At 34.7% G+C, this 13816-nt stretch overlaps 1 protein-coding gene across 1 annotated transcript; it reads left to right on the forward strand.

The window, feature by feature from the left end:
• Positions 1–11728: 11728 nt before the first annotated feature.
• LOC129950063 (homeobox protein invected-like) lies at positions 11729–13571 on the forward strand. Its single transcript, XM_056061851.1, has one exon. The coding sequence runs from the start codon at positions 12087–12089 to the stop codon at positions 13569–13571; it is 1485 nt and encodes a 494-aa protein (XP_055917826.1). The 5' UTR covers positions 11729–12086.
• The last annotated feature ends 245 nt before the right edge of the window (positions 13572–13816 follow it).

Genomic DNA, 13816 nt, shown 5'->3' on the forward strand with positions numbered 1-13816 from the left:
GCGTTGGTGTAGGTATGGACTCATTCGGGTCTTCTTCGATATTCTGCTTTAAACCAGCCATAGCACCTTCGGTGAGCACTACAGGGTGTCTTGAGTGCGAACCAATCATTATTTTGATGATAAATTTGAATAATTTGCAAACGATATTCAAGAGTAAGTATTTCTATTAATTTGGAAATGACAAACCATAATTAACATAAATTCAGTGACAATTGTCAAAAACAACAACTTCGAAAAATTATTGCCTGATTGATAAAAACAGATTATTTAAATATTCAATCAACGGAAAGTTTACATCAATAATGGGAGTTCGTGTTTACTTATACTTACTTACTGTGTAAACTAGGGCCTCATCCAACAAACTTCTCCATCTAGCTCGGTCCCTTGCAATATGCCTCCATGTTTCGCATTTCAAGTTGGGTGAGGTCATTTTCACTTGTGAGCGCCAGCCGATCTATGGTCTTCCCCTACTGTGCTATCCTGTGGGTTTGAATTCAAAGACTAACCGGGCCGGAGCATTGGTTTCCATGCGCTCTACTTGACCCAGCCATCTCAGTCGTTGGACTTTTACCCTACAGGCTAAGTTTAAGTCGCTCTACAGCCCATCGTTCAATCCAAGATCGATCCAGGATGCTTTTATACGCTTTTGTCATAGTCCATGTTTCTGCACCGTTTAGCAGGACAGGAATGATGAGGGTCTTAAAAAGCGAGCGCGTGTTTGCGTGGTTTTATTTTATTTTCCTCACGTTTGTCCAAGTTTTCTTCGTAATTTTTTGAAATTTATTCATATTATAATAAATTCATAAACTTATTTTATAACTAAAAATCCAAAATTTAATTGGCGCCCAACGTGAGCCACACATGTTTACATCATTAAATTGAACAACATTAATTTAACAAGCTCGCTTGTAAATCAATACAAAAATAAATGTTCATAAGTACAAGTATAAATAAATGTCAAAATCGACTTTATTTAAGCTTAGTCCTTCGTGAGCTCAAAACAGTCTTACAAAAATTGTATAAACTTATTTAATGGTCAATCCGCTACTGGCTGTAATCTCATTATATTGTTCATGTTTTTTTCTTATATTTTTAAAGTTTATTGCAAATTGTTTCAAAGTTTTATGTGAATTGAATCTTCAATTTGTTGGACTTTCAATTTGTAGAAATAAAAAGTTCAATTACCAATCGTCCAACAAAACATGAGCTCCGATATGGTGAAGTGGAGATCTCTAAAGCCCTCGCTTGTAATGCATTTATTTATTTTATATTCAATTTCAATAAAGAATAACTTGGGACATTTATGAGTCACATGGAAACCCAGAATGGGAATAGACCGAGATATTTGAACGCTCTCAGCTATACAAACCGATCCGATATTATGTACCTAACCTACCTATAGGTATATACCTGAAAGCTGCCTACATTTATTCGCTGCGTGCAGAAAAAAAGAAAACAGACACAGGAACATAAACAGATACGATATGCTGGCCTAAACGATTGCTCCTTTGGATTTATGGTCCCTCACAATACCAAAACAAAAAAACATAAGTTGTTGTGGTTATGGACGGTTTATGAATCAACGACGATGTTCATTGCTCAGCAAAAATGCATTGCCAATATCAAAAGGCATCATACTACAATATGCAATGCTCCCAGCATAGAGGAGAGTGGATATACCTTACCTCGGAGCTCTGATGCCGATATAGTCTGTATAGTCCGTACATTGTACAAGAGTCGGAGGAGGCTCCATTTCGGACCAAAAAACTCACCAATGGGGGATATAATTTATGGTATGACTAAATTAAATAATAGTACCTACATTATTCTCGTTTCGTTTAGCCCAACTTGAAAAATGCTTAATTGGCCATTTTATTTTCCGACTGTGTGCAGAGCATATTTTGTAGCTCCAATACTGTCAGTAAGTTTTTTGTGTTGCTGTTTTGTTCTTATTGCAAAATGTAACCAAAAGCTGGATAAGGACTCGCATAGGTCAGCAATTTTAAGTTGAACGAACATTTTAAAAATCAGGTAAATATTAAACAAATCGTCGATGTTTGTATGTAAATCGAATGTATTTTAAATTTTGTGGAACTGAAATACTCGTACAGAGGCTTAAAGCGTATTGGAATTTATACGATTGCGTTGAAAATTTAAATTTGATTTATTCATAATCTCTTGATTAATTGCAGTCCAGAAGGTTTTCGAGTATAAAAATTCATATAATATTTAGATTTAGATATGAACATACATATGTATGTTTATTTTGAAAATTTCGAATAGGCTATACCTAGGCACCTTACATATGTTGCGTTGATGTAAACATTTAGGACAGGTATGAGTTATTAAATTGATGACATTTTCTATTTATGCGATGGTTCTTATGATTTATTTGAATTCCTTGAAAGTTTTGTGAGGTTTTTTTTCTGTTGTTCAATTTATTCATGAATAACTATTTAGTATAACTTTATGGTGATTTTTGTTTATGGCTTTTTAATTCCACGAAACAACCTATAACTTAGCTATTAAAATGTGCTTAAAAGGTGTTATAATAAAAGCTATTATTTTATGTCAAGTTTTCACATTAAAACAAGTTTAATTAAGTTTCAATTTTATAAAAAATGGTTACGAAAAATAATGAGCAAATGTTTTTGATTTGTTTGAATGTTACGACAACAACTTTTGATAGTTTTCAGATTATGAATACCCTTTTAATAATGATTGATAAATCAAGAGAGGCGTATTTGATTAGAAAGAAGAAGACACGGAAAAAGTTTGGTGCTGCTAAAGAGAAAATATCTATGCTTGACAGTACGTCCGAAATTGGGCTCAAGGAAAACCTCATGATCATTTCTAGAAGTGTTATCACTCTTGAATTGTTTAAGGGGACGAGTGCAACTGGCTATTTCAATAGAAAATTACCCCTAGTAAATAATTCGATGAATGAGCTTAAATGACAATTTTAATAATTTTCCTAACTTTAGCTCTTGCCAAAAACAGTGAAAGAATCTTGAATGAATGTCGGTAATGTACTGGAATAGTGGGTTTGCAACTTATTGGCACACAATTTCTATAATCTGTCATTTGCGCCAATTTCGAGACGATTCCGAAATGAATACAAAAAAGAAAAATATCAACAATGAAAATTTCAAAAATGTAAAGTTCAACCGTAATACTCAATATACCCTCGAGCCCTCGGTCGTACTGTCAAGTACAGAGTTTCATTTTTTAGCCGTACTATGCGAATGTGGAGTGCCTTGCCACACTCTGTCTTTCCCAGCCATTGCAATATTCAGCAATTCAAAACAAATTGCACCGACACCTTCTTTCAACCGCTCTCTCCCTTTCCTAGTGCTCACACTGTGTCTACATAAAAAGAGTAGTATTATCCGTTTGAGTGTCCGCTATTTATAAAAAAAAATTAAGTACAAAAATTTATCATAATTATGTTTTTTCTTCGTGTTGGGAAGATTCATTAAAATTGAAAAAGTATTTGGCGTGTAGCTGGCAAATGGTTAATCTTACAGAGATAATAGATACCTTTTTGGAATCAAAGCTTAATACTATTAAAAGTGGCATTTAAATGTTGTAGACACTAAAAAATAAAAATAAAAAAATCAGTTGAAAAATACACTTGTTCTAATATTTGAATTATTATTGGTATTACTGATTTAAACTTTGATTTTCTTTTTTAAAACAATTTTTTAATTGGAAGGTAAAACTAATGAAAACTAAAGAAGTCTTAATTCAAACAAATGTTTGCTGGGTTCCCAGAAATTACGCCAGAATTTTTTTGGAAAAACCCCAGAAAATGTTTTCTGCTTCAAATTGGAAAAAGAAGCAGAATTTTTTGTGGAAAATAAGCCAGAAACATGGGAAATTGTGCCTGCCAGAAGACCAATTTATATATTCTGGCCTAATTTCCTAATATCGATTTGGAAAAAAAGGCAGAAAATGTTTTGCATTTTGAAAGTCGCTACTTGGTCAATATTGTGGCGGTCGCGGGAGCGGCCCGGCCATGGCGTTGCGGACGCGGCGCGGCCACGGCGCGCGTGGCTACCACGCAAAAAATTACTAAAGTTTCCAATAATTTTTTTATTTGTAACAATTTATTTAACAAAATAGAAAAGAACAAAATATTTTTACTAAATGTAAACTTGCAAAGTGTCTGCTACGATTTCCCGGCAGCATGGACATTTGTAATTTTCGTTTGAATCTGCAACTGCTTGAGCTTGCAACTTTAAGTTGCACTCCGAGCATATTTTCATATGTCTGCACGGCAAGAACACAACGTTTGGTGGAAGGACCTGACATATAATACATAATATTACATCCGCTTCTTTAATGTCTTCAGGATGTTCCTCCGCTTCTTCCTCCTCGTCAGAGTTAACGATGATAGAGCAAAGTATGTGTAGTAAAACTGTTTATTTATTACAACAATTTATGCAAAATACAGTTTTCTGAACATGAAAAGAAAAAAACGCCAGAAATTGTATTTCTGGCTTTTTTTTTGCCTTTTTTCCATTTCTGTAAATGGAAAAAACGCCAGAAAATTTTTAGGAAAAAATGCCTGAAATTCCGAAATTTTGCCAGAAAAATTTGGGATTTTTTCCTAGGAAAAAAAGCCAGAATTTTGTATGAAGAATTTTCTGGCGTTTTTTCCAAAAAAATTCTGGCGTAATTTCCGGGAGCTTGTTTGCTGTATACAACGAACTGTACACGAATTTTATTAAGATTCTCTACTTTCGATTCGTTTCTTGAAATTTAGGTTAAGTGCATGAAAGTTTTTCTTGAAAGTAAATTAAAAGCAATGTGGCTTTATTTCTCTTTGTTTAAGTGTAATAAGACCAACACAAAGAAAGTAAAATAAGGTCAATTTTGGTTTCGTGAAATTGGTCTAATTGCACTTTAAAAAAGTGAAATAAAGTCAATTTTTAGCAGTGTGTTATATTGCACTTTGACAAAGTGAAATAAGAACAAGCTATTTTGAGAAATAACACCAACATATTTTTAAGGTGAGGTTTGTTACCCCCTGCTTGGGCACACTATATAGGATTTGGGGTAGGTACGAGGTTAAGTGCATGAAAGGTTTTCTTGAAAGTAAATTAAAACCGAAATGGCCTTATTTTTATTTGTTTAAGTGTAACATATGGAAATTGGCTTTATTTCACTTTACCAAAAGTGAAATAAGTAAGTCCAATTCTTGAAATTTGGCCTTATTTCAAGCATGTTCCGAAATGTTAAGATTTGTATTAGGATCTGTAGAGAAGTCAGTGAATCGAGTTGAATAGAATTCTGTTAAAAGTATTTCGGTGCTGAAGAGTTACAAATATCTCTTTTAAAATCTGTTTAAGAAAGTCAATTGGGCTATTGGAGCACATGTCCAAATATGAGAATTATACTCCAGTTTTAGCATAAAAAAGGCTTAGTAAAAGTGTGATAGTTACATATCACCTTCGTCGATTCAACCCCAGATCTCAATCAATACTGATTTACAATAAACACTGGTAACAGTTTATAGTAAGAGCCTTTTAGATTTTCTTAAATTTAAAACGAAGATATTCGATCCCTGCCTATACCATCTAAAGTTTTTTTCACAGGTACTGCCTCTTGCGATGAATTGACAAATTCACTAAGAGTAATTTTTGTCATGGAAAGGGCTTTCTCAAATTGGTCGTTCGGATCGGCTTAAAACTTTAGGTCCCCTTCATCCCTAACAGCAATACTAGCACACAGGAATGTTTGAGAGTTGAAAGTCATTAGGCCCTAGTTTTCAACGGACTGTTACGCCACCCAATTTATGTATGTAAAGGGTGATTTTTTTGAGGTTAGGATTTTCATGCATTAGTATTTGATAGATCACGCGGGATTTCAGACATGGTGTCAAAGAGAAAGATGCTCAGCTTTGACATTTCATCATGAATAGACTTACTAACGAGCAACGCTTGCAAATCATTGAATTTTATTACCAAAATGGGCCCTAGAAAAGTTGGCAGAAAATCCGCTTTTTTATCGACAAATTTTGTTCAGCGATGAGGCTCATTTCTGGTTGGCTACGTAAATAAGCAAAATTGCCGCATTTGGAGTGAAGAGCAACCAGAAGCCGTTCAAGAACTGCCCATGCATCCCGAAAAATGCACTGTTTGGTGTGGTTTGTACGCTGGTGGAATCATTGGACCGTATTTTTTCAAAAATGCTGTTGGACGCAACGTTACGGTGAATGGCGATCGCTATCGTTCAATGCTAACAAACTTTTTGTTGCCAAAAATGGAAGAACTGAACTTGGTTGACATGTGGTTTCAACAAGATGGCGCTACATGCCACACAGCTCGCGATTCTATGGCCATTTTGAGGGAAAACTTCGGAGAACAATTCATCTCAAGGAATGGACCGGTAAGTTGGCCACCAAGATCATGCGATTTGGCGCCTTTAGACTATTTTTTGTGGGGCTACGTCAAGTCTAAAGTCTACACAAATAAGCCAGCAACTATTCCAGCTTTGGAAGACAATATTTCCGAAGAAATTCGGGCTATTCCGGCCGAAATGCTCGAAAAAGTTACCCAAAATTGGACTTTCCGTATGGACCACCTAAAGACGCAGCCGCGGTCAACATTTAAATGAAATTATCTTCAAAAAGTAAATGTCATGGACAAATCGAACGTTTCAAATAAAGAATCGATGAGATTTAGCAAAATTTATGCGTTTTTTTTTTAAAAGTTCTCAAGCTCTTAAAAAATTACCGTTTATGTACTTTTTATAAGCTAAATTCAAACATACACTTCGTGTCACATGAATAGAGACATATGTAACTCATTCATTCCATATTTGGGTTTTTCCAAAAAAAACCTAAGGCTTTAAGAAATATTGGCAAATAAAAAACGAAACAAGCTTGTACCTATTCATGTGACGGGATGTTCTTGAATTTACTGAGGTCTATCCATAAAAAAATTTAAAAAAATTCTTAATGGCTGTTGCGCCAGCTAATTAATTTATTCCAAAATTTACTTCTTACCTATGCGAACCATATACATATGCCTAAATTCCAAATCATGATTTCACAAATATTTTAAACAGTGCCTTACCTTAAACACGAAAATAACTTTGATGGCTTCAAATTTTTTTGTTTAATGAAAACGTCACTTACGATTAAATGATAAATAAATAATAATATAATGTTTTAAGGAATTCTAAAAGGTTCTTCTGAAAATTGTCGAAGATTAACTTGAGTCTTTTACCTAGAAAAGCGAAGATATGTAGCTACCTATTTGAAATATGTTGGTTTCTATGACTATATGCTTAATATGTATTTAAGTTTCAAAGAAGTAAGCCACTGGTTGTATTCATGCAACTTTAAATCATCCTAAAAATAGCAATGGTGTACTCAGGCGTATACGCAATTTTTGCTTTTCATATGTCGAATGTTATACATGGACTGTGTGGGCAAAATGAAAAATGTTTCTTTACCATATTTAATATAAGTGGGTATAGGTACTTAAAGTCCAACCAATGGCGGATTCAGAGGGGGGATTGCGTTATCTCCCCCCAGGGGTAAATTTTTTGTATTTTCCTAGGAACTCCTTTGAATTCAAAACTATCGTATTGCGTTAATGGATATGTCCCCCATTATGTTTATAATTATTAATATTTACATTTGAAAACTAATATTTTATTTCCTTGAACTTTGTTTGCCAAAGGACTGGACCAAGAACATAATACGAATCGGAAATTCAACCCTTTTCCAATAACGGAGCACAAGTTCATCAACTTGACCAATGGACGATCCAGAGATCCAGAAGGGTGAGGGTCATCTGAGCCAAAAAAAGCTTATGCAGTTAAGTTGTTTAAATAAAGAATTCATCTAAAGATTTGTTAGTATTTACCTAAACCACATTTTCCAAAAAGTGGTTTGCCGTAAAAAACAACAAAAATTTTTGCTTCACTCAATTTAGATTTGGAAAAACTTTTGTAATGCTTTAAATTTCTTTAAGTTTCTAGGAAAAAGAACAAATATTGAGGTTTTTAAAAAGAAACCCTTAAATAAGAGATCGTCAAATTGATAATAAGTTTCAAAATACGTCTCATAATTCGTAAAAAACTTCGAACTCGAGCTTTTAATCAAACATGACATTACAATGGTAGAAAAGTCGAAAAAAGGCTTTTTTTTTTATTTTTTAATATAAGAAAATTCGAAACTTTCTGAATTTTTTTCCATAATTTGGCTTCTTTCGACAAGAAAAACATAATTTGGTATTGATTCAGAAGAGTATCAGAAAGCGTTATTTTGTTTAAGTTTTCTTAAGAATGTGATTATATTTTTTATTTTTAAGAAAAAATCGATATCTTAGAAAGGGTCACTATGTAGAATGTATATTTATAGGCACCTTATAACTGCACACACAATTTAAAAATGTTATATGTAAAAATCAATTAAAAAAACTTCTCTATTGATTTTTCAATAAAAAAATAAGTTAATCTAGTTTTTTTGAGAAATAAAATGGCATTTAAATTTTTGAGAAAAACTTATTTTGCAGATTCATTTTTAAATCTTAAAATATAATAAATATTTTTAAACAGACTTTTTGGAAGACATTAGCAAGTTCTAGCAACTCAGTCGTGAATTTCATTTCTTTCAAAATTGATTTTCAATTGAATACAAAAACTTTTAAGATACTAAAAAATTAAATAAATCTACTCTTTAAAGTGAATTTGCTTTGAATGCTCTAGAACTGAGATTCAAACACGAATTTCAATAATATAAATGTCCCAAAAACAGCAAAAATGACATTTTTGTTAAACTAATCTTTAATTGAAAAAAAATGAGCGTTTCATATTTATTGATATACTTAAAGGTTTTGAATCTCTTGAAATTCGAAGTGAAAAGAGATTCTGAAACGAGTAATTTGTGAGTGCCAAACAAAAGTTTCTTCGCAACTTATTCATTTGCTTCAATTTGTTTTTATTTAATTTTAGAGAAATTATGCACCTATGTATATCCTTCAATTCATGAACCAAACATTTTTTGTCTACAATTTTCAAGTTTTGTTAACTTCTTTAACATCAAAAGTATTTTCTATTATATACGAGTAAGTCGACTGTAATAAAAGACTCCCGAAATTGAATTCGAAATAACTACTTTAAAATATCAAGACGATTCTTCATATCAGATCCTCTCTCATTTTCTGTTTTTTTTTTTAATTTTTAAAGCGTTCTTCTCAATATTAGAAAAAGAAACAAGATAAGTTTATATTATTTTTGAAAAAAGCTACGTTTCAAAACAACTTCTTACATTTCTGCGTGAAATGCACCAAAAACCCTCTAAACTATTGTGATTTAGCTCTTGAATATGTCATATTTAGAAAACTGTTTGAATTAAAAAAATTGACTAAACCTTTCATAATTTTATAACTAAAGTTGTCGCTTCAGCCCTTAATATTTGTAAATGTAAGGTTAAGACGCACATTATGTTATTTTCATTTTGTCAGCGTCCTTTACAGAACATTTTTAAGAGGTAAGTAAAAACTCATCTACATGTTAAGTGTGTCACCCCCCCCCCCCCTGATTTAAAGTCTGGATCCGCCCTTGAGTCGAACTTACACTGTCTAAATCATCATTTATATGCCACCTAAAATACCAAAACCTTCGAAAAAAGGTAGTTGGAATATTGTTTCCACTAAATTTTGAACTGGCAATATTCTTAAGTTTTATTGTTCAGAAAATTATCACATTAATTAATGAATAATTATGTCTAATCCCCTAAAGTAGATATTTATTAAGGCTTTTTGTTTAAAAATTCAAAACCAACCTAATTTGAAATTAATCAAATATATTTAGTTTGGTTTAAATTGGAGAATGAAAGTAATTTGGATTTATCCGAAAAATAACAAATTTACAACGATTGTGGAAATACAGAGCGTTCGGGACTAGGTGATTGTGGATTTTTGTAGATACTTTTTGTTGTGTTAATATAATGCAGCTCTGCGAAACCAAAGAAAAAAGCCTTACAAATTTCACGATCTCGATGCCTTACCACCTAAATCCACTTCATCATTTAAGGTATGCATAACATCCCTGAAAACGTATAGAAATTGAAACTTTTCAAAATACTTTTTTGAAATAAAAAAAATAACAAGTAATTGTATCTCTAGAAGTCTAGATTAACTAACATCCAAAAGATGTATGATAATCTTAAACGATTTCACACAATCACATTCTTCAATAAAACTTCAAAGGCTTTTTATAGCTACCAATTTATATGAAGGCATACCTAATATTCAACCTACAAAGTATCGGTATGTACCTACATATATATTTAGCAACATTTAAAATCGAACAAATTCAATTCTATGCCAAAAAACGATGCAATATATTCACCCATGCCCATGTACATACCTGCTACCTGACTTTGTCTATCAACTTATTTTCCTAAACAAAAAATTCCTATACCTTACAATTATGTCTAAAATACAAGTAAAGCCTATAGATTTATAGAAGCCTTCATATGCAACCATATCTATAAGTACCTACGAGCAAAAATGTTCCTTTAAACTTTCCTCCATTAGGTAGGTATAAGTAGGTACCTATCAACCTTTGTATCTATAAAGATACACTCTGAATCCGAACGTGCTCCTTTTTGAATCAAACTAAACTGAACCATCTATAAAATGCCAGAAACGCTTTATTTGTTCTGTGCAAGCCAAAATGCCATTTCATTCCCCACTTAATTAACCTGTTCTCAATTTTCAACTCAAATCCATAACAGAGAATTCAAAAAATATATGTACATAGGAACCTAGGTAGGTATAAGTTGTAGGTACCTATATTACCAATAAGTTGTCGACAGAGAACTTGCAGACTCATTTAACAATTCAATACACAAAAAACAAGAACAACAACTTAAGCAACAGCAACATCAACATTATTTAACTCACAGGAAAAAAGAAAATAAAAATAAATAAAAACATTATTGAAACTTCCAATTCCAAGTTGCAATTGCAACCCTTCAAATTATGTGCCTATAGCCTGGCCTGGCCTGGGCAAGCTCCCACAACGCCATCCACACACAGAGCAACGTAACGCAATTGTATTCAAACACACGCACCATGTCTGTCAATGATGGAGATGGAGAACAGGGAATATTTATCTGACCCCTCCCAATAATCCAAATAAATCCCAACTTATGTACGGCTCCCCCCTCCTTCTCATTCAGCAACCAGGCCAGAGCCCTGGCAAGACACCAACCCAAACTCAAACCCAACCAGCAGTCCATTGTACACAACGCGTTCAGTTCAAAACCAGATAAGGAAACATTAAGCCAACTGGAAATATCCCTTTAATTAACAATTTGCAATGAGCGAGAGAACAACACTGTTTACAGAAAAAAAGGACAACAAAAGTAACATACCAAAAAGTGCAAAAGTTAAAGAGAGACAGAGGTTCTAACCTAAAAGATCTAATTGGAAAAACTCATACATTCAACGTCAAACCAGTTTATTCCTATGTAATCGAAAAAGTCAAGACCATCCCTGATTTAATCGAAAATGGCAACGCCCTCTTATTGTCACACACACAGTTAGTTTCCTCCAATGTCGTATCAAAAAGAGGGGAAGTTGCCAGACCACTTTATTTACATGGCGGTTAAGTAAACTATATGTTCGTGGCAGCGCAGACGGCGCCGCCTACCTTCGTTTGTTTGCATTCATTGAAAACGATTTCAGTTAAACGACGCGGTTTGACAACGAATGACGCGGCATCTATAGGGTTCTTTTTACTCTCGTTCATTTTGAAAACTATGCAAGCGGCGTCGGTCGCATGTAGTTATAGTAACTAACTGACTTACCTAAGTTGTTGTTTTTTTAGAATTCGCCCAAAACTGTAAATTTTGCAAATAAAAAGCTTTCAAGTGTCAAAACGGTGAAAGTTAACGGAATCGTCGTTGTTCTTATGACATTTCGAATGACAGCAAATTTTTATAAATAAACAAACTATGACATTTGAGTGCCGTCGGCAAGTATCGGCATTTTTTTACAAACAACAAAATTATTCTTAAAAACGGATTTAACTCCGATGCGGTTTAGCGTGTTCGATAAATGACAACGTTAGCAACGTCTCGTCTTTTGTTGCCACCGCCGCCACAATTGTTGCCCATTTTGTCCGCCGCCGCAGCGTTGTCGTCGGAAACGTTGGCGCACAAAATGCATCCCGATAAATTGTTGATGCACGCGCATGGAGTGACAAGTCCACGATTGTGTCCCACCGGTCAGTTGGTCAAAGCAACACCACCACCATCCGTCTCAAGTGACAGTCCGTTGCAATATCCGCCGACAATTGCCGATGACGATGAACTGACAGGTGACATGAATGACGAAGTGGCAAGTGTGTGTGACAGTGAAGATAGTGAGCTGTCAGTTGGACAGGAAAACTGTGATAGAAGTAATAATTTGATATCATCTGCTGATAGTGGGTGTGTATCACGACCCTCATCGGCTAACGGAATCGGAAATACCCGTCTAACGGACGAACTAATCGATCCATTTGCAATGGCCGCCCTTCGGATACCTGCTGCAGTAGCAGCCTCAAGTGTGCCTATTGTGAGACCCAGTCCAACACGCTTCCAAGAGGAATTCTTGAGAAAATCGCACATCTACGCCGAGGAATTAATGAAGCAACAAATGCAATTTATGGCAGCAGCGCGAGCAAGTGCGTTTTCTCTGCGACATCAGTCCAGCGCAGCATCCGCTGCTGCCGCCTCCGAACAAACAACGGAAAATATTAATAATTTTTCCGGAATTCATTCACATTTGTCAGCGATATCGAAAATGACACAAATGTCCCAGATGGCAGCCCAAAATGGCGGCGAATCAGCTCTAAGCAAATTGACCGCATTCGGATTGGTCGCGCAATCCGCTTCGAATTCGTCAACGTCGAGCTTAAATCAGCTGCAACAGCAAATGCAAGCACATCTGCCCTTTATGAACAATAACATGCATGAGCCCAGTTTAAAGTTTAGCATAGACAATATTTTGAAAGCTGATTTCGGACGTCGCATTACCGATCCGCTGAATAAGCTCGGTGGGGGTGGTAATGGTGGAGCGGGTGGCTCTTCGCGAGCAAGAAATAGTAAGAGGGTGGATAAAAGCTTATCGTCGTCCTCAGCAACTAGTGCCAAAGTGGTCAGTGGCGTCGGTAATGCAGTTGCGACGTCGTCGTCGTCGTCGACAACTGGTACGCCAATAGATCTGACAAGCGTTTGTAGCAATGCGGCTTCCATTGCCGCTTCGGCTACCTCATCGCTAATTAGCAATCATTGCACCAATAGCAACGATTCCACAAGTACAGTATTCAGCAGTAACTACAGTACCCCAGTTAAGTCGCCGACAAGTGCGTCCAGTGCGACGACAACTGCTGCTTCACCGTCGGAAACAGCAGGGGCTGATAATTCAGCAGAAGCATGTGGCAGCGGGAATGCCAGCACGAGTTCGGGCAGCGGCAGCGGCACCGGATCAAACGGACCAATTGTCTGGCCAGCGTGGGTTTACTGCACTCGATATAGTGATCGACCTAGTTCAGGTTAGTACCTAATAATTTTTTTTTTAATAATTTGTTATCGATCGAAATAGGTCTTGAAATTATTGAGAGTGACAAAATTTACCAGTCTTGTATAAGTCCAAGAAGTTAAGTTGATTTCCGCTATTTTAAAAAATGGTTTGCATTTTATAATAAATCAAATTATGAATATAAAAAGTTAAAACGATTAAATATCGATTTATTTATTTATTAGCATTTTTATTTAAATTAACAGAAAGTTCATTATAAAAAC

Source organism: Eupeodes corollae, chromosome 3 (genome assembly GCF_945859685.1).
Source record: "Eupeodes corollae chromosome 3, idEupCoro1.1, whole genome shotgun sequence".
Lineage (NCBI taxonomy): Eukaryota > Metazoa > Arthropoda > Insecta > Diptera > Syrphidae > Eupeodes > Eupeodes corollae.

Coding starts and splice junctions, on each gene's coding strand:
- LOC129950063 (XM_056061851.1), top strand. CDS start 12,087: ATGACAACGTTAGCAACGTCTCGTCTTTTGTTGCCACCGCCGCCACAA.